This window comes from Pseudorasbora parva, chromosome 25 (assembly GCF_024679245.1).
Source record: "Pseudorasbora parva isolate DD20220531a chromosome 25, ASM2467924v1, whole genome shotgun sequence".
NCBI lineage: Eukaryota > Metazoa > Chordata > Actinopteri > Cypriniformes > Gobionidae > Pseudorasbora > Pseudorasbora parva.
Genome location: NC_090196.1, coordinates 14,463,524 through 14,486,125, shown reverse-complemented (window position 1 = coordinate 14,486,125; position 22,602 = coordinate 14,463,524). Strand labels below are relative to the sequence as shown.

The 22,602-nt window shown below is 37.6% G+C and overlaps 1 protein-coding gene across 21 annotated transcripts in view; it reads left to right on the top strand.

Annotated features, from left to right (window-relative positions):
• The window catches only part of tpm1 (tropomyosin 1 (alpha)), a 30,171-nt gene that overhangs the window by 5,293 nt on the left and 2,276 nt on the right, over positions 1-22,602 (top strand). For 7 of the 21 annotated variants that reach the window (XM_067436199.1, XM_067436203.1, XM_067436207.1 and 4 more), the window contains 6 exons: positions 4,783-4,916; positions 10,686-10,803; positions 11,240-11,310; positions 13,415-13,490; positions 16,173-16,235; positions 16,389-16,458. In XM_067436199.1, the coding sequence (XP_067292300.1) occupies positions 4,783-4,916; positions 10,686-10,803; positions 11,240-11,310; positions 13,415-13,490; positions 16,173-16,235; positions 16,389-16,458 (532 nt within the window). Of the gene's footprint in view, positions 1-4,782; positions 4,917-10,685; positions 10,804-11,239; positions 11,311-12,894; positions 12,971-13,414; positions 13,491-16,172; positions 16,236-16,388; positions 16,459-18,310; positions 18,733-22,602 lie in introns of those variants that run through there. The other 14 variants (XM_067436204.1, XM_067436208.1, XM_067436215.1 and 11 more) reach the window with 7 other exon arrangements.

Genomic DNA, 22,602 nt, shown 5'->3' with positions numbered 1-22,602 from the left:
TTTACTCATCCACAAGTTGTTCCAAGCCTGTATGAGTTTCTTTCTTCTGCTGAATACAAAGTATATTTTAAAGAATGTTGGGAATCGGACAGTTGATGAGGCCCCCTTGCCTTCCATTGTAGGGAATATATACTAAATACTATGGAAGTCAATAGGGCAGATCAACTGTTAAGTTGCCCATATTCTTCTAAATATCATTTCGTGCTCAGCTGAAGAAAGAAATTCATATAGGTTTGGCACAACTAAAGGTTAAGTAAATGTGTATATTGGCTGATTACAAAAACAAGTCTCCACATTAAAGGAAGCGTATGTAAGATTGTGGCCTAAACTAGTACTGCAATCACTTTCAAATGACTGTAGTGCGGTGTATCCCCTCTCCCCCTCCCCCTGACTCGAGGTTGCCAGATAATCTGCATAATCCAGCAGGAACGTTTGTAGCTGCAGCTGTGGTAACTAGAGCAGCTCTGGCAACCTGGATGCCGAAACACTAGTGACTTCATGATTGGTAGATAGGTGGAGGGCGGAGCTTCAGGCCAAAACACAACATGACAACATCAACATCAGTTGAGGGCTGCAAGATCAACTTTTAAATGACAATATCCTGGCCAGACTACTGCTGTCAGTGATACATGAATTTGAAGTGAACATGATTTCTTAATGTCTAATGACATATCAGGGCCATTTTAACTTACATACAGTTCCTTTAAATCCATGTCCAAATCACACAAATATAATAGTTCTCATTATAATTTTATGTAGCCTACAGACTTGCACTGCACGTTACACTTAACTGTATTTTCCTTTTTTAAGTGATTTCAATCATATTTCAAGCAATTCAAAACCATCATGGCGAACAGTGTGCACCTGAAATGACTCAGCTGAAGAAAATAATCCATTATTTATCAGCTTTAATATATCTGGCAAATTTTCTTAACAGGCCGTAACATTAAAAATGAACTTATATCGGCTGATACCGATATGGTGGCCAGTAAAGTCATCTTAAACTTTGTTTTAATGGTGTAGCAAGACTATCAATTAATTTGCCATAAATCTTAAAGCTCAGATTTTACACTTTTGTTAACAACAGTAATGTGCAAAAAAACAACGCTTTTTATATGGACAATTTAAATATAGTACTCTTAAATGTTCTATTGTTCTTCTATAGTTTTACACTGAACTGACCGACTCCTTCAGTGATTATAAAAGGACCGCTCTTTGCTTTGTGTAATTCAGTCACAATTTGAAGAAAAGTTTGTTTTTCATAAGACTTTGTGACTTCCTACTTTTTTCCATGAGCTTTCGATTTTATTCAGTTTGATTCTATTTTTATTCATTTAGGAAGTTTTAATTTACCGTATTTACCAAAATGTTACTCTATATATAAAAATTGAAATGTAAATTTCAAGACTGGTAATTTGTCTTTGAACCTTAAAACAACACACACAAGTCATTCGATTGGTTTCATTGCATAATATATGTGGAGCATAACATTCAAAAGCTTGTATATTAAACTTTCTTTACTATGCATGAGTTATGTAGTCGGTTGTACTTTATTGTTCACATTTTAGCATTGTCAGAACAGAACTTCGATCCAATTTTGGTTTACAGCCATCGGGAACCACTCACAACCCACAACAACTCTGCTGCTTAAATGCACAAGCTTCGTAAAGCAGCATTGAGTTTCACTGCAGTCAGCAAAATGATGTTTAAATCCATCCAGCTTCTGCATTTGCCAGGTAACGGGCAGCCTGCAGTTCTCCACTGGTCGTGTGTGTTTGGCCTTTGACAGTGTAATCCATGTAGGTCCGTCGGGACTGCCGCCCACTGCCTGTTAACGTTGTCCCAGAGGCTCGGTAATGATCTGCTGGCCTAGTCCCGTCTCGTCCATTAGCATTGCTGCCATTACGTGCTATATGGTGTGTGCGACCACAGTAGAAGAAATGCTTCGTCTCGGTCTTAATGGAAGCTTGTGAGCATTGAGTAGCCAATTATTCAGTATTATATCTGCAGTTATGATAGTAAGGGAAGTTTAATGCCTGTAAACCAACAGGACACCCTCTCATTTGGTACATTTCTCAAATTTGAGGTTGAAATTAACAACAGAGCCCAAACGATTATAATCAACTGCTTATTTTCAGATATAATAACTGAAATGTTTGTCAAATGCAAATTCAGTTGCTCATAAAGTAGTTTTTATAAGCGACTTCTTCAATTTATTCTAACATACATTTATAATTAACAGTAAAAAACCTCCTCTCTAGTATTTTTATAGCTAGCAAACTGTGAACATGGGATAACTTTTCCGAGGTAAATGCAACAATATTTTATTGATTGAGTGATTACATGAGACATGATTAATTTCAGTAAGTTGTAGTATTTTTCAACATGCTTTGATCATGCATGTTTATTTCATGTCATAACTTAATATTAAAATATTAAGTATTAAAATGAGACTGCTGCTGCTTGAACTGAGGCTCTACAAGCCTTCACACCCCATTTAAGGGCATCAAAACGCTATTAATTGTTAGAATTTTGTGATCTAATGTACAGAACTTAAACTCAGACTTTGTTTCTTATCAGAATTAAAGCACAAAGATATTTGTGTTTATTGGATAGAATGCGTGTGACAAATAATGTTTGGTGTGGCGCAAAACCATTGTTTTTGCAACCCTGGTTTCAACTACGAATCATGGGGTCAAATAGAGCCTGCTTTAAAGGGGTCATGAAATGCATTTTTGTTTTATGTTTCCTGGGGTGCACTTATAATGTTAGTATAATTTTTCCATCCAAAATAGTCATAATTTATAAATAAAGGCGTTTTTCTTACCCTGATTTTAGCCTCTGATTTGAACGCTCAGTTTTAAGGGGCTAGTCATCTGATTGACGTCGGTGTAATCGCTCACTGCTGTGATTGGCTGGCGTCTTTGCAATTTAAATGACTAGTATTGCATGTGGCGCACTCACACTTTTAGCATGTTTTACTATTACAGCTCTCAAGGTTAACTGATTGGGAAAAGTGTTGTTTATAGCATTATATTTAGATCGTGGCATGAAAGGTTGCTGCTCACAAACTAATGCTTTCATCATAACTAACAGTGCAAACACAATGTAAATAAGAGATTTGTTGACAATTCCAGATCTGTCACTTACTCGCACTGTTTGATTGACAACTCCAGGAATTGTAAAGGAAGCGTTCTTTGATCGCTTTCTATATATAATTTAATCACAGTTTAAATAACAGATTTTGTTCATCCTTCTAAGAGAAACCATGTGAAGTTGATGGTTTAGTCACTGGTTTGATGTACTGACACAGACAAAGAGCGTCTAACTGTACATGACTCATTACATATCAGAAATCACTGGTCACAGATCAGGCAGTAGACTGAATGTGGTTACTTCCGTGTCTTCACATTAATGAGGAGTCCATATCGTAAACGTCTGTTTGCAAAGACTGTGCCGGAGAATCCAAAGTGAAATGTACTGAATAAAAATAAATAATGCACAAATAATGAGACATTCACATTGTTGAAAATTAAAGGGACAATTTAAATTGTCATAATGTCTCACCCTAATTTCGTTCCACACCCGTAAGATCTCCGTTCATCTTCAGAACACAGTTTAAGATATTTTATATTTAGTCCAAGAGCTTTTCTGTTCCTCCATTGAATGTATTCACGGTATACTGTCCATGTCCAGAAAGGGATTAAAAACATCATCAGAGTAGTCCATATGTGACATCAGTTAGTTAATTAGAATCTCTTATAGCATCAAAAATACATTTTGATCCAAAAATAACAAAACTACGTCTTTAAGCATTGTCTTTTCTTCTGTGTTTGTTTTCAATCTCAAATAAAGATTCGAACGGTCATGAATCAGCAGATTGATTCATGATTCGGATCGCCAGTGTCACGTGATTTCAGCAGTTTGACACACGATCTGAATCATGAATCAATCCGCTGATTCATGACCGTTCAAATCTTTATTTTAGATTGAAAACAAATGCGGAAGAAGAGAATAAAGTCGTAGTTTTTGTTATTTTTGGACCAAAATGTATTTTTGATGCTTCAAGAGATTCTAATTAACTAACTGATGTCACATATGGACTACTTTGATGATGTTTTTATTACCTTTCTGGACATGGACAGTATAGTGTGCATACATTCAAAAGACATTAGGGTCAGTCATTAATGATATAATTTTCATTTTTGGGTGAACTAACCCTTTAATAACCACATTCCTAGGATCCTTTGGAAGGTAATGTTATTTTTAGCCCAGTGATCCTGTATGTTTGTCATCTCGCTAACACACCAGTGGACGAGGCCAAAGTTGTAATGTCGGCGTTGATCATCTTTTGCAGAGACGGTCTTTCACTTATAGATTGGCACATTCCAATGAGTCGTTCGCTGGGCTTGGTTACAATAAAAGCTGTTTGTGAACTAACAAGACTTCAGTTCTGAAACTTGCATCATATTCTTATAGTATAATAACCTCTTATTTGTCAAAAGCTCAATGAAAATTTGATTTCTCAGCTCATGACTCCTTTAATATCGGTATTTTGCTTTATTTTCCTGTAGACAGCTTTGTAAAATCCTGTAAAATAATACAAGAAATTTTCACACAGTTTGAGTTGCCATCTATAAACATTTTCCAGCCCCCCTTTTGAGCTGTCAGCATTTGTGGGGTTTAGGTGTGTGTGTGTGTGTGTGTGTGTGTGTGTTTGTGAACATCAGTGCGTTTTATCTGAGCTTGAGCATTTATAGCTGTTCCTCTGTGCTCTTCAAGGCTGAAGGTGATGTAGCTTCCCTGAACAGACGTATCCAGCTGGTTGAGGAGGAGTTGGATCGTGCACAGGAGCGTTTGGCCACTGCCCTGCAGAAGCTGGAGGAGGCCGAGAAGGCTGCTGATGAGAGCGAGAGGTTAGTACAGCACTCTGACACTCCTTTACAGAAAGCGTGCAGTCTACACTGTGTAGATGAAATGTGGTTGATGTAGATATATTTGCAAGGTTATTTCTGTGCAGAACGAGTGCCGTCTCATTTGAATCTGTCTTAAGTGAGTGAATCATTCTTGTTTGCTTTTCATTTAAATGTCTCTTTTCTGAAGCACGTGACTTTTTTCTTGCCTTTGAAGGCTGAATGTACCATAAAATGAGTGTGAGCTGAGGATCATTTAATTGGTTGTACCAACTAGACGAACCAGTGTCTTTGAGACTGAATGTGATCAGTCTCAATTCTACGTAGGCTATACTGGGTTAATGGCAATCATTTCTAGTGTGGGGGAATGGATTGTTTTCCTCCACGAAGACTCGCCCCTGCACCATGTGACTCGACGCCGACCAAGTCTATTGAATGCACTTCAGAAGTAGGTCATCCGGGTACTCCAGAGATCGTCGTTCTCACTGCTTTTAATCCTGGATAAAGGAACGCTTCACGCTTGTACTTAATGTAGTAACATCCCATGGCCGTGTGAAAGAAATAGTTGCTTTTTATTTTTACATTATTAATTTTTAGGGTTCGTACAACCTGTTGAGCGCGAAATGCTTCACTTTTTCCAGCACTTAAAAGCTCTCATTTTATCCAATTTTAATGTTATTTTTAATGCGCTGATTTGTAAAAACTAAAAGTTTAAAAGTATAGATCCACTTCGTGGCAAACAATTAGCCTGACAAGCCAGACCCACATCATGATGTTGGGTCTGGGAACACACTGTTGTCAGGGCTCAATCTGAGAGGCAGGATAAACGGTTGTCTTTCAAAACTCCCTCTGCATGCAATTGGATAGCGCTACAACCAACCAGAGCAACGAAGAAGGTGAAGCAGAGCTCATTGATAGATTCAACTTTCACTGTATCCGGTCGGCAAAACTCCAAACACATCTTCCCTTCTTAAGAATGACTTCATTGCCTTTCTTTGTTCGTTTCTCAGAGAAAAGCTCAACTCAAAGTCTTCCGGAGTCGTGGCCAAAGCCGATTTGAAAGACCGCCGTTCACCAGCTTCTTTGTTTTCTAGCAGCACGTGGAACCGCGGCAACTCTGCCGTCTTTGTTAAGCCCACCAACTCTATACACAATGGCCCTCATTTATCAATCTCGCGTAGAAACGTGCGTATATGTTGGCGTAAGATTATGCTTACACTCCTCTCACCGCCTGATTTATGAAGCTGTGCGCACCTCTGCAATTCAGGTGTACGCAATACCTGCCCTTGATAAATGCCACGTCTGAAAACGATCGTCATTAGAATAACACGCCCCTATATATTCAAGTCTCCGCCTCCCCCACACCCTCATTTTACGCCATGGACACACGGAAGACGGCAAAGAAGCGAAACTTCTCCGACGTGGAGATCGGGCGCGTCTCAATCATCTTACTAGTCCAGTAGTTAGGGCACTGATTAGGACATAAGTCAATGGGCTGACTCCCTGATCAGTGCCCTGACTACTGAACTAGTGAGATGATTGCCCATCGAGACAATTACCAGGGAAGTGGAAAAAAGCGAATTTGTTTTATTTGGGAGTTTAAAGAGTGGGATTAAAGGCACCCAAAAAACAAACAAATATGGACCCAAATTACGAGTACTGTTAATAGTGTGGAGGTTGAGAAGCGCATTCCAGCAGTTCAAAGCTGTTTGGATGATAAATTAGGCCTACACAGTGCATTATTTTACAGCACATGTTTTGAAACAATTAGCATTTAATTTCGTATAACGGCACATGTATTGGGGTGTACGATATGATGTGATGTGGAGTACTACCATTCATTCACATTAATAATTGGATGACAATTTGTAAGATTCTTTTTATTATATTATGATTTTTATTATTAATGGCCATAGTAGTAGAGGCTGGCTGTCTGCTTTGCGAGCGTGCCTGAGGGTTCAGGGACAGGCCACAGGAGTCGCACTGTCAGGCACAGCGTCAATGCTGAAAGTTGACGCGTCTTGGAAGATGGCAGAAACTGCAGAGCTCAACTCGACCATAGATAGGAGGTAGTTGTATGCAAGCGATGTAAGATAGAGTTAGCATACCATTCGACCACTAGAAAAATTAGGTAATTTCTCGGAATTGTGTGCCTCATTTTATTTAACGTTAAACAGAAACATTACTAAAACATTACTTCAATTAATATTAATAATATTTGTTTCAATCACTGAATGAAGCCTGCTATATTTGGGACAAGCCGCGACCTTAAATTGCTGCACAAAAACTCTTGATCAGCACTCAAAGTTTGTTCATTTAAACCATTATGCACGGAGTGCATGAGCTGAGGGTTTGAGAGAGTGAGGTCTGCGGTCTTGGCCATTAGTTAATTTAATTGTTTTTGTGTAATTAATACGTTGTCAAATATGTTTAAACTTAAATAGACTACCTATAAAAGTAGTTATGTCTCTTTATATTAATTTGTCCTGGTATTGACGTAATGCGTCATTGACAAAATGCGCAACCAGATGTTCGAATGGTTTGAATAATCGTTTTTTGTTTTTTTTGCGGGAATATTCAATCATCATTTTTGAGCAATTTTGACAGCCCTAGTCAGTTGTTTGTGAAACTATAGAAGAACAATAGTACATTTAATAAGAGTACAATATTTAAATTGTCCATATAGATTACTGTTGTTAAAGGGTTAGTTCACCCAAAAATGAAATTTGTCATTAATGACTCACAACCCTTAATGTCGTTCCACACCCGTAAGATCTCCGTTCATCTTCGGAACACAGTTTAAGATATTTTATATTTAGTCCGAGAGCTTTTCTTTTCCTCCATTGAATGTATGCACACTATACTGTCCATGTCCAGAGTCAGTCCATATGTGACATCAGTTGGTTAATTAGAATCCCTTGAAGCAACAAAAATACATTTTGGTCCAAAAATAACGAAAACTACGACTTTATTCAGTATTGTCTTCTCTTCCGTGTTTGTTTTCAGTCCACAAACAAAGTTTTGAACGATTATGAATCGGCGTATTGATTCATGATTTGGATCGCGTGTCAAACACGAAATCACGTGACCTTGGCGATCCGAAACATGAATCAATACGCTGATTCATGACCGTTTGAATCTTTATTTGAGGTTTGAAAACAAACACGGAAGAGAAGACAATGCTTAAAGTCGTAGTTTTTGTTATTTTTGGACCAAAATGTATTTTTGATGCTTCAAGAGATTCTTATTAACTAACTGATGTCACATATGGACAACTTTGATGTTTTTATTCCCTTTCTGGACATGGACAGTATAGTGTGCATACACTTAGATATGCTCTTGGACTTAATATAAAATATCTTAAACTGTGTCTGAAGATGTACGGAGGTCTTACGGGTGTGGAACGACATTAGGGAGAGTCATTAATGACACACATTTCATTTTTAAGTAAACTAACCCCTTTAATAAAAGTAAATTCTATTCTGCATATCATTTCAAACTGATTGCATCACTGTTAATTTCCAATAAACAGACATGTAATATTATTAGTAACTGCACTTATTACCAAAACAACACAATAATAGTAGTTTTATGTTTAAATGAACCAAATCATGTGCTGGTGCCACCATCTGTAGAACTTAGTGGCACACTGTATACTGGACTACAGACTAACATTTGAGATCAGTGTCATATACATATATACATATGTGTGTGAGTGAACTGAATGAATAGCGCATCTCGTTAGTGAAGGAACCAAATTAATGCAATATCTCTTGTAAAGGGACTGAACAGAATGAACACCATATTGTTTTTGTGAGCAAATTGAGTAAGATCTGTTTTGTGAATGAACTGAACCGAATAAACATGGAATCTTATTTGTGAAACCAAACCGTATGAAATGTGTTTGTAAGCTAACTGAATGAACGCCGTATCCAGGGACGTCAGACTGGGAGGGTAAAGGGTACCGAGTACCCAGGGCCCAAGGTAGGGGGGGCCCTTAGAAGTCAGTTTTCTAAACATAAATTAATCAGAGTGTGGCTTATTTTGTTTTTGTTTTAAGTGTGTTTTGATGATAAAAATGCAATACCAAACCCATTGGTATCACTATGGTATTTGGTACGGGGGCCCAGCAAGATGGTTTGTACCCAGGGCCCAAAATTCGGTGCTACGCCGCTGGCCGTATCCAATCTGTGAACAAGGCAAACCTAATGGAATGGATCACTCATTCTAGATCTATGAATGAATCATTGAAGGAATCCCTTTGTTGAATGATTCAAATTATTTGAGTCACTGGGATGAATCCCAATTTTAATTTTACTTTTCTCTCTTTTTAACTTGTATAATGTGAAGCTCATGCCAGACATATTTCATTTAAAATTGTATAATCTCTTGTCCAAGGTACAAACATTCAAATTCAAATGAATAACCTTTCAATACTTCAAGTATATAATTCTCTGGATTGTCTATATATATATATATATATATATATATATATATATATATATATATATATATATATATATATATATATATATACACACATGCTTTATTAAAATGTAAACCTACTATTTTGTAGAAAATTACTTATGGCCATGTCATAAGTTTGTCCATACTGCCCAGCCCTAGTATGTACAGTATGTGTACAGAGCTATAGTATACAGTGGTGTTGTATAGTACAAAACAATGTAGTGTGGCGTTCTACAGGACTGTCAACCTGATTCACTTAAGCAGAACAAGTCAGTTGATCTGGTCCACACCCCGTCCCTCCCCCTCTCGCAGTATATGTGGTTACTGTGTGCCGAGGCTTCACCGCTGTGTAGCTATTGAAATGACAACATGCTGCCACTTCCTAGCCTGCACCGCACATCTGGTGCCCTGCATAAAGGCTGTTTGTGTGCGTGCTGAGGGACGTTTGTGTCATTTGTTAATCACTAGGACCACAAACTTGCATAGTTGTGTTTAGGCAAGCATTATTATCCCTTTGTGTGTGTGTGTGTGTGTTATTTTGTATAAAAATGTAAACATTTTATAGATACTTTTTTTTTATGTGTATATTTATATATAGATAAAAATTGTACTCGGTACACACATATATTATGTAAACACTTGTATTTTTGAATGGGATTTGTGATTTGACATCACTAATATGTTAGTTAATTAAAGAAAATAGTATATGCATGCATGTTTTAATTTAATTAAAATGAATCTATGCTAGTTTTTTGTTTGTTTGTTTGTTTATCCTTGTGAAGGACAGACAAGGCTTTCTTTCCTTTTTTTAATAAACTCTTGAAATGTCTCTGCATCTTGCATAAAAATCGAGGGCATTGCAGACGGTGTTCATTGTGTGATGCTGTTTTTGGCCTAAACAACTGACGTGAGCTGTTTGCGTAGAGTCAGTGGGTTTCTGAATAAACAGCAATTTGTAGAGGCACTAGGCTGCGTTTCCCTTCCTTTGTTTGGCCACACAGAGGCCCTCTGTCTCGGCCCAGTGCGCCTGCATAGAACCACTCTGTACCGAGACCTGGTCTCGCTCTTAAGTGCTTTTCCCCTCTCATTCATCTGTCTTCTGACAGTGACTGTTCTGACATTATGAGAACGTGGGTTTAGAAACCAACAGCTCAAGAAAACTTCTAAAACAGTGTCTGATTCCAGAGCTTGGCTGCAGACAAGCTGGCGGCTTTGAATGTAATTTGTGGCGAGATATTGATCCAGATTGGGTCACAGAGAGATTTCTTTCCTCCTTTCGCTTAATTTCTTGCTTTCTCCTTCCAGAGGCATGAAGGTCATTGAGAACAGAGCTCTGAAGGATGAGGAGAAGATGGAGATCCAGGAGATCCAGCTCAAGGAGGCCAAGCACATCGCTGAGGAGGCCGACCGTAAATACGAGGAGGCAGGTTTCCTCAGCCACGCTTGCACACACAGGAAAAAAGATACAAATGACTTCCTGCCTTGTCACATGACCACTCACAACTAAAGTGTGATCAAGCAGATGCTTGCAGTTCAGTGTGAACTTTTAAGAAAGATTGCTATATTTTGTAATCTGATTAAATATAGCTTTGAGGTTTTTTTTTCTTTTGTCTTTTGTTTTTAGTCGTTTCATAGTTTTGTTTTGATTGTGTTTTGTTTCGTATTTGTCTTTTTTTTTCAATCTGTCTTGTATTTTGTTTTCATTTTGTCTTGTGGTGGTTTGTGTTTGTCTTTTTCATTTTCTTTTGTTATGTCTTTTGTTTCGTCCTTTTTGTTTAATGCGTAGAAAGTATACTTTTCTTTCATTAATTGGCCTGTAAAGTTGTGCAATTGTCTCATGATCTGTCCTGTGTGTGCAGGTGGCCCGTAAACTGGTGATTGTTGAGGCTGAGCTGGAGCGCACAGAGGAGCGTGCCGAGCTGAATGAGGGGTACGAGGTGTTCCCGCAGCTTCTTGCATGACTGCATACCTACACATATAAATATTCATATTGATATGCATGCGCCTGACTCTCTTCACATATTCGCACAACCTTACAGATTTTGTCAGGATGCATACACACAGGACACATTTATAGGGCGCTAACTAGCTAGTCAACCCGTTTACTAAATTAAAGTCCGCTGTCTTGGAGGACATCTTAATTCTCTAATTGCATCGTGAAAAAGATTCCTGAGGAGTCACGAGCGAGGATACACAGGTGGATTCTACCCTTGCATCCTAAGGGGGTGGAGCTGAGACGGAAGGAAAGGAAGCGAGAGAAGGAAACGAGGATGCAGAAATAAGAAATGAGAAGCGCCCTTAGCATTCATGAATGGGATCCTCAGGCCTTCCGTCCATCCTTGCATCCAATTAGACCTACCCTCTCTTATGTGAGAAATCAAATGCATCAAATTAGTTGTTCCGATTTCCACAACAAATTCTGGCATCGGTATTGGCGAGTACTTGAAAAGTACTCTATCTGATACCATAATGCATAACAAGACCCATTATGACCGCTAGCTTTGCCTAACCGCTGCCCGGTTCTTCTTCGCGTTAGCAGTATGTCTGCATTTTCAGTATTTCAGACTTTAAATTTGGTACAGAAAAACAGAAACAAACTGCATTTCTGTAGTACCGATAGTGTCAGCTCCCGAACTCTGCCATGTTCCTATATGAAGACACGAACACATAAACAGTCAGTTCATAAGAATTTACAGTTTCATTTGAGAAAACTATCATATCATGAACACAGAACACGCTAAGGTCTTCAAGGCAACCCGTCAAAATAAGTTCCATTAAACGTGAAGAAATTGACAGAATATATTGGGTTACTATTGTAGCCTACACGGTAGATTTAGCTATGTCTCTATGTAATAATAATAATACATCTCTACTAATAAAAATTATGCCTAGATATAATTATATTGATATATTATTTTGTATATTCCTAGATTTAGTATATTCCAAGTTTTTTTTCTACAGTAATTGTAAAACTTTTTCAGTTTGCAGTGTTAGATTTGTGGCTGCATTTGAAAATAAAATAAGAAAAATAAATATTACTATCAAATGTATGTCAGATAAAAAATACTGCACGCCATAAATGTAAAAAAATTCTAGCAATTTATACAGGGCTAGTAGTGTATACCGCTGTATATACAGATACACACCCAGGTATCGGATCAGTGCTCGATATCGGCCGATACCCTGAGCCCAGGTATCGGGAAGGGAAAAATGGTATCGGAACATCAAATAAGTAGTACGTACAGGTATTCATAAAACATTAGATGAAAATTTCCTGGTTGACTCCTTACTGAGAATCACTTGTGATGCACATACCGACAATTACTCAATGTAACACAAGAATGTGTCCTGTGTTTACATCCCTTAAGAATTTTACTTCCATTTTTCTGTTGGTTAATACCTGCCTCACAATCCTGTTTTTGTTGTCTTGTATAATGCTTTATTTTTGCACTCACTGTTAACTTGCATGTGGCCCGCGTTTGGAATGGCCTTCCCCCTGCACACGCACTAACAGAAACAATCGAAGATTACAGGATGAGCTTCGAGTGTTGGACCAAACCTATAAGTCATTAAAGGCATCTGAAGAACAGGTACTACTGCACATGACTTCATTAGGTCGCACACATCTAACTGTCCCACCTGAATGTGTGAGCCCTGCTTGCCTCCATGTGCAGCCTTATTTAGTCCACCATCTTTTTGTTTGTTTGTGAAGCTTTTGGTTTCACGCCCTTCTAACTTGGCAGGAATGCTGCTCCTCAAACGCTTCTTGTAAGGTGTAACACTTTGCATGCAGCTGATCGTCATGGCACATTCCTGCTGTGTTAAGAGGATTTCGGACTCCCCTTGTCCTCCACCCCTGTTTTGATTGATTTTTTGGTTTTTGTTTCTTTTGTTCCTCTTTCCCCTCTTCCGGTTCCCTGATGTCCATCCATCCAACCTACCTGTTTCTGGTTCTCCTCCTTCTCCTCTCAATATACCTTTCCTCCTCTTTGTTCCTCCTTCCTCTCCTCTGTGTACTATGTGTAAAACACCAGCAAATGCTCTGAGCTTGAGGAAGAGTTGAAAACTGTGACCAACAACCTGAAGTCCCTGGAAGCCCAGGCTGAGAAGGTAGGTGTGCTGCTGCTGCCCCAGGCACACCATCCACCCCTCCTCCTGAACCAACCGGGATAACCAGTGTCTCTTAATGTTTCACAATCCATCTTTGTCTGCAAAATGTCAGCAGATGGTATTACTTCCTTTGCTGACAATACAATCTTAATTTTCTGATTTCTACTGCTTTGCTGCTGGTTTAGCTGGTGCATCAGCATAGCCTTTTTTAAGCTTGATGGTCTTTCTGATTGACCAAGAAAATCTTGTTAGCAGTAAAAGCTGGTTAAGAGGGCCTAGTGGAGGCACCAGCATCCAGAACGCAACATATGCTGGTGACCAGCTAAAGGCCCAGGTTTTCTTCAGCAGGAAGACCCGTTCACTCCAGAACGATAACTCTAGTGGACGATAACGCCCTATTTATGTCATCTGCTGCTTTAAATTCTGATTGGCTGTCAATGTTTTTTTCATCAGCTGGAGATAAAACATTTCTGAATGTGATTCCAATGATATTGTTACTTAGTGCCGTTATAGAAATAGCTGGTGTGGACTTGTCTCTTCTTTTATATTTAGAATGTTTTTTTTTTTTCCATATCTTAATCATTCTACAGTTATTGTCTTTAGTGTGAACAGGTCTTGCATATGAAGTAAATCAATCATAAGCCCCTTTCACACTGCGATTCCGGCAAATACACGGATAATGCGACCCGGCATTTGTTCCCGGGCCGCTAGATTTGGTCCATTCACGCTGCCAGCGAAATACCGTAATATGTGCTCTTTCACACACAACGCTTAACGGTCCCGGGTCGAGTTGACACGTGACATCCTGATGTGACGTATAATGGTGAGCGATCTCAGCTTCAGCGCGGATAGTAAGGAGCTCCGTGGTCTCGACTTGTGTCCAGTTTGTACACATTTCTGCTTGTTTAATTTTAGTTTCTTTTGTATACCAACACTCTCTGCGTTTAAAACACCGACTAGCTCTTCTGGCACTGCAGGGTTGTATTATTGAAAAAACAAGCTCTAGGAGTCGCACGATAACTACGTACACGTTGTGGCATTAGTTTCGGCTTTTGTTCACACAGCGCTCATCCCGGGTCGAATACCGCAATATTACTAGGTCCCCGACCCGGGTTCAATTCGGTAATCAATGCCGGGACGTGGTTGCTTTCACACAGAAGGCGACCCGGCAATGTTCCGGGAATATTGCGGGTCCGACGTGCAGTGTGAAAGGGGCTATATACAACCATGTAGATTTCTATACCATTGGGTCACTCTCTGTGGTAATTGTTCATACAGAAACCAAACAATTTTCGTTGTTGTTGTTTATTATTATAACTAGTTGTGAATTCTTTTTCCTTTTACAATGCCAGCTTATCTTAAATGTTTTTCCATATGCATTACTATGGCAACCTAAGCAGATATAATTGCATATTGATTAATTACACAGTGTAAACAGACATTTAGTTTTCAAAATGACAGTGGAGACAGTCAAGTTAATCACATGTACCAGTCACTCAGTGGTTATCATGGTAATTATTCATACATGAACAAAAGAAAATATATATGGGATAGTTCAGGGGATAGTTCACCCTAAAATGAAACATTGTAAAATTAATAATTTAGTTACTCGCCATGGTGTTGGTCTAATGCTGTAAGCCCTTATTTCCTTTATGGTGTACAAAAGGAGAAAATGTAAAAACATTAATAAAACAAAGTTGCGATCGTTTATTTAACAGCAGTGAATGGCGACCAGCATCAAGCTTTTTAAAAGATGCAAAAGTATCACAGAATGATCCCGTGCGACACGTTGCATATTTCATGTGTTCTGGGGGTATATGAAAAAAAAATCCTGACCTTGGCCTCTGATCTTCTGTGCACGGCTGTGCGACGTGTTCATTCGTGTGACACTGTTAGCGCCATGTGACAAAATTCACTCTGTCTTGACCCAGAAAAAGCGCACAAGTTGTCTCGTTTTTGTTAATCTCAATTTCTCACAGGCTAGAAATCTCCGTACCGAATCTCAGAATGACAGCTGACAGATGTGTGAACGTGATAACTTGTTACTATGAACACAACGGATAAATGCACCTCAGAAGAAGGTTTTTTTTTTTTTTTTGTTAATCTTGACTTCTCACAATGGCTTTTTCCGGGCGAGACAGAGTGAACTGTGGCAGTCACATTTACATGCATGTCACGTAGCTGTATTCTGAAGACCAATGGCCAAGGTGAGGATTTTGTTAAATAAGCTTACATAAAATTTCATATCATATGCCACCAGAACACTTGGAATGTGTCTCGCATGGGATCATTGTGATACTTTTGGGCCTATTTTTAAAAAAAAAGCTTGATGCTATTCACTGCCATTATATGACTGAGTGTTAGTGGTACACATTTAAAATATAGACATGCGGCATTAGAACAACACCTAGGTGAGTAAATTATCATTTCTTTCTACAATGACAACTACTTTTCAATGTCTTGCTGAAACAACCAAAGAAAATATAATTGTATATTAACTATACAGTCCATGCTGTCATTTTACAAAATGACTGTTGGTAGTTCATCATAGGCTTTTTTTTACTGTACATTTTCATATCTGACCACTAAGTTTTTTGTTGTTATTGAGTGAAGTACTAATGTAGAGTTAAGTGGTTGGTGCTGGTTTGTCTTGATGTTTTGTGGTTCTTTTGATGTCTGCAGTACTCCCAGAAGGAAGACAAATATGAGGAGGAGATCAAGGTCCTCACTGACAAACTGAAGGAGGTATGAACTTCTTAATCATAGGCTTTTATTTTGTCATCCTTCTTTCCAGGGGGAGGCTAGTATAACCATTATCATCATCCAATTCTGTTCAGGGCATTTAAATATTGTCTAGAAATGACTTTTGGTTCAGTGCAATGTTTTTGTTCGCTGCAGGCCGAGACCCGTGCCGAGTTCTCTGAGAGGTCAGTCGCCAAGCTTGAGAAGACCATTGATGACCTTGAAGGTACGACTTTCATTCACTCATTCTCTCATTTCAGTGTCATTTCAGCCCCTGCTGAATTTTCATTCATACATGTGATTGGGACGTATTAAGGGAGAGAACCGTTTTCGCTTCAGGTCATGAAGCTTTCAGCCTTTTATTTCTCTGTCGTCCTGCTGTTCCTCAAACCTTCTGCCCGCTGGCTTTCTTTCAGCTTCCTTATCGGTTCAGTCACACAACTAAGCATTACTTCTTTTGAAGAGACCAGTCATTGAGCAGAACCACACACAGACTTCACATTGTTTTGTAAGATGACACCGGTGTTTCGGAGGTCCAATTACACAGCGTTTAAACTTGATTTCCCTTTTAATGAGCCTGCTGTTAAATAGTCTTCGGCTGTTCTCCTCATTTAGATTTACACAAGCACAAGTTCATTTTCATGATTATACTGCTGTGTTTGCACTGCGATAATGCAACTTCCAGGTCGGCGAGACATCACTAAGAACCTTAACAGGAATAGTTCATCCAGAAATGAGAAATGTCTTTCTCACCTTCATGTCACTCCAAACCTGTTTGATTTCATTTTCTTCTATGGAGCATGAATGATGTCTCACAAACACATTCCCACCGTGCACTTTTTCTCTATAATGGGAACTGATGCTGTTAAACTCCCATATGTGACGATAAAAGCGCCATAAAAGAACATTTACGCTACCAATCAAAGGTTTGGGGTCTTTTTTTAAGAAAGAAATGAATACTTGTATTCAGCAGGGATTCATTAAATTAGCCAAAAGGGACAGTAAAAAACATTATAATAAAAAGTATCACCATTTCCACAAAAATATTTTGAGATGAATAATAATAATAAATGTTTTTAGCCTCAGATCATATTAGAATGATTTCTGAAGGATCATGTGACACTGAAGACTGGAGTAATGATGCTGAAAAAATTATTTTATTAATGTTAAAGACTATTATGCTCACCAAGGCAGCATTTATTTGATCAAAATAGATAGCTGATTAAATTATTTTATATATAGTATAATATATATAGTACATATATATAGTATATATATATATATATATATATATATATATATATATATATATATATATATATATATATATATATATATATATATATATATATATATATATATATATATATATACATTATAATATATATAGTAAAAATGTGTGTAATTTTTAAATTAGAATAATGTTTATATATGTGTTGATTAAGTAAATGCATCCTTGGTGAGCATAGATGTTCAAAAATTATTTTAAAAAAATCTTACCGACCCCAAACTTTTGAAATGTAGTGTATGTATTGTTCATTATTAGTATGTGGTCTCGCACAGTCTCGGCCATAAGCTTCAGGAAATACTTTAAAAGTAGTGTATATGACTTGTGCACTACATAAGATTTGACACCACTGACAGGAAACTCTAAAAACGACCTGAAGTGACTTCTAGACGAGCCATGTTTGAGTTGTATGAGGTTTGGGAATTAAACAAGCATTTGTTGGCATTTTGCTAATTTTCCACTGATGGAAAAAGTCATACATATTTTGAGTTACATGAGAGAAAATCACAGAATGTGACGTTTAACCCGTTGATGGGTATTTCACAAATTTGTCATGTCTTTGCCTTGTGTTTCAGTTCCTTTCCATTCCCCGTTAACTTTATTTTCTGTTTTCCCTCCACTCTCTCTCTACACGTCACTCTCTTGCTGTCTGTCACTTCGTTCATTGGGGCCTGTTTTGCCGCTGGACTGGATGCTTCACTCCTGCACCTGCTTTTATACCCCTTCCACTTCCTCCTGTCCACCTTCCTCTGTCTCCCCTCCATCAAACACACCATCCCGAATCCGATAGATGAGTTATATTCCCAGAAACTCAAGTACAAAGCCATCAGCGAGGAGCTGGACCACGCTCTCAACGACATGACTTCAATGTAATTGATCTGTGGTCTCTGCCTGTGCCTGTGCACCTCCCCTCCCCAATTATCCATAACCCCCACCCCCAATTAAGGTCTTGTATTTTCAGTTTTCTTCCTTCTGTTTAAAAACTCTATCTCTGTAACTCTGCAAGACATATAGTCTGTTGTTGTAGGTATTTAATGTCAAGTCGTTTGCTTATTGCAAACTTTCCCCATGGCTTGTAGAGTCAGTGCATAGGAGTTTGTTTTGAATTCATAACTATTGTATCACTTTATTTAAAATAATCTTGTAGGAAAACTTCTTTCTTAAATCTTTGGTTAGACTTTTGCTGGGCAATATAGCTTTAAAAGTTTATATATTTATTGTGTTATATAAATATTTTAATATTTAAACTTTTCTAAAGGATATTTGTATTAAATTATATAGTAATATTTTTAATATTTTTTCACTCAAGAAAATAAAAGAATATTAATTATTTTATATATATATATATATATATATATATATATATATATATATATATATATATATATATATATATATATATATATATATATATATATATATATATATATATATATATATATATATATATATATAACGAGCATGTTAATGTTTTTATCTATTTTGATCAAATAAATGCTGCCTTGGTGAGCATAATAGACTTTAACATTAATAAATATCTTACCGAGCCCAAACTTCTGAACCTTAGTGTATATTTTTAACAAAAACATGGGAATTTATGTGGCAAAGTAATCACAGAATCAAAAAAAAGTTTCACTAAAAAAATGACATTCATAAAAATTAATCTGACTTCCTGATATTGTTGCCATTCTGCCTTAAATCACCCATCTAATCTGTAATTTAACTATCTTAAAATAACTATTCAGGATGTTGCTTTATTTTATAACCCAAATAGGATAGAGATGCCTAAAGTTTCACTTTATCACCCAGCCCTATTGTGAAGTCTTAGGCCGTGTGTCCACCAAATCGTGTTTCCTGTGGCTAGCATATTTTTCCAGTTGTTTTCAATGGGTTTTAAAATTCCAGCAGTTGTCAAAAGTACAGATGGGAGCGTTTGTAAGCAGGGGTTGATCGTTGTAGCCAATTACAGACATGTTTGTTAAGTGCGTGAACACAGTGGCCAATCAGAGGAGTTTAGCATTTTGAGCACTGTTGAACGGATTCTTAGAGTGGAAATGCTGATATCGTCAATTTAAATTTCAGTACTGAATTGATATCGAAGTCTTGGTACTTTTGACAACTCTAGCCAGTAGCGTGACGAGGCGCTAATTGCTCGTTTTTTTTCTGGATGTCGAGATTTGAAGAGTGTTCAACTTTAGGATACAACGTAGTACTTATCACTGTCACTTTATCCAGCTGTCCAATCACAGTGAAGGAGGTGCAAGATAAATACAACACCGACCAACCTCCACATTCTGCTTTACAAAGTCAACCGATGACAACAAGCATAATAAAATACTTTACATCGTAACATCATTTTTCTATAATAACAGAAACAAACCTCAAAAATAATATACTAGTAATATACCGTGAATATCAAAGCAAGCAAAGCGTCTCAACTGAAAAAACACGCTCGTGTCCACAGCTTGGCGTTTTTAGGTGGACACACGTCCTTAACCCCAAAGCATGTGGTGGATATTCAGCAATGCATCACTGTTTTACAGTGGGAAGCGTTTCACGCTTGGTGGCTTCCTGTGTGTGGTGTTCTCTCTCTTTTGGTGTAAAATTGAACTACTAACAAAGTCTCCTTCTGTTCAGAAGACAGGCCCAGTGGTTTCTGATCTCGTGTGTCACTATGTAGTAGTAGTAGTTTAGGAGCGTGTGCTGCTTGGTAAGTCAGCCGTGTGATTGTGTGGCTCCCCTCTATGGCGATTCAGTGTTCGACACGTACATTGATACGCTTTTAATTCTATTAGAGATGAATAAGAGGCTCTTTATAATAAATACCCAGCGTCCGTTTGGGACTGTGAGCATCGTGGCTCCTGTGTGTGGTGGTTTCTTCCCTTTTCTTGTGTTTGGTAGGTTTCTCTGTCCTTTGCATCACTACTTTTTTTTACTTCTTCCCCCGTGCAGATAAATTGTTCATCAAAGACGCCTCCCGCTGGCTGAACGACATCACGCTGCTCTTTCCAGTCTTTCTTTTCCCCTCATCCCTCTATCCCTACTTCCCTCTCTTCATCCATCATTGTGTTTTGTTGCCCATCTCTTCTTGTACAGACCTTTTAATTCTTTCTGCTTTATGTATAACCATATGTAAACCTTCTCGTTTTTTGTTGTTTATTTTCCTTGTCATTTCTATGTGCTTTTATTGCTGTGGCTCTAATAAAGTCAGAAGTATTGGTAGAAGTTGTGGATTTCCTCTATGGTTATTAATTTGACGTGGCATTCAGAGAGGAGACGGCAAGCTTTTGTTCCTCGAGTGTTTAATAAAGCCGATGTCTTTTAATGTGTGGAACGTTCCTAGAGCTCTGCACGTTGGTTTCCAAATATTTACATGTTAGGCAAATTCGTTCTGCCCTACTATTCAAATTTCTGTGGCTTTTTAATCAGGTTTTGTCATGGAAGTATATGACGGTCACTTTTGTTCTAATGTCTGTTCATTAAACCGCATGATTACCTGTCATGCTTGTACTGCACTTGTAGGAAATGTTCAAAAAAAAATGCCTCAACCGCAACTTAAATGAACCTGTGGTAGTAAACCTTTTCTCATCGTTTCATGAGAGCGCATTACTATTACTTTGGGTTGGGTTTTTGAGCATACCCCTAAACCCAAATGTACATGTTAAATGCCACTGAGCATGAAATGTCCTAATGTACAGTGTTGAGGAGAGATCTCATAGAATTACAATAGAAAACGTGGAGATGAGTGTTAGCTACCTTAACGCCATAAATAACAGTATTTTATAGACATTCACCACTTTCTAATGAACGAGAGTTTTACAATAGTTTTTTTTTTTTTAATTAAAAGTAATTTTAAAGTTTATATTCATTTTATTTTTAGTTAATAGCAGTGTTTTCCAAACCTTTTGCTGCCACGGCACAGTTTTGATCAGTAAAAAATCCCAAGGCACACCAAAAAATGGAACTTGAACTTACGTTTATAACACATAAATTGTGCAAACATGCATTGCTTCAAATGGCATATAAAAACTTGATATTATATTACGGGTAGTACTTACATTTAATGTGACACTTAAGTCACAATTTTTAGACACAACACTAGTCAGGACAGAATTCTTCACTTTGGGTGACTTTGGGGTTGTGACATTCGGCTCAGAGCTCCTAATCTGCTGTTTATATATTCTACTGAGGTATGAGTGTCGTCATAGTTATGGCTCTACAATAAGGTTTTTTTTCTTCTGCTTTACCACACAAGTGTATGAATGGCATGTTTTAGCAGCATCCAATGTGGTATAAAAAACATTTATCCATTAAATGTTACATTTAAACTCATTTTGTTAGGTTAATTTATGAGTGTTTCTCAACTGGTTTGGCCATGGGTCCACATTTTCCCTTTGTCACAAAACAAGTATTTATTTATTAGAAATGGTTGACATGCACACAAGTACTGTCCCAATTTACTTAAAACACACACAAATTGTATGAAAGTCACTTACACTGATGAGCCAACAGTATATGGCAAGGCTATTAAATAGCAGTCAAACTAGTTTTAATAAATTGACATGAGTCAGTCATCAAAAAAAAAGTGAAAATGAATGTTACAGAAACTAGTTACCAAAGCAAATACACTAAAATGAACTTTTAATGGAATGTATGGAGTCTGGTCCCGATGAATAGAACACAAGACATGCCCGCTAGGTAAATTATTGGTACTTTTTGGTAATTTCATGATTTGCTATTTGACATAACACAACTACGATGTCGCATGCTCATAATTTCACTTGCTCTTTATATATAGTGAAGGCATTTGTACGCTACGAGCACAGTATAAATATCTCGTAGTGAAGGGAAGTTATTTTTCGAATTATATTCAAAATGTATTCTTGCGTTACAAAATAACTTGAGAATAATGACACTGACATAAAGCGATGTGGTTTTTCTTAGACAGCCTTTCAAAATAAGTCTTGCATCATGGACATAGTTTGTGTATTTTGTTGTAGTCGTTTCTTTGCACACTTTAACTTAATTTCTTTGTTTTAATTAGTGTGGCCCCGTTTACACCTGGTATTAAGATGCGTTTTG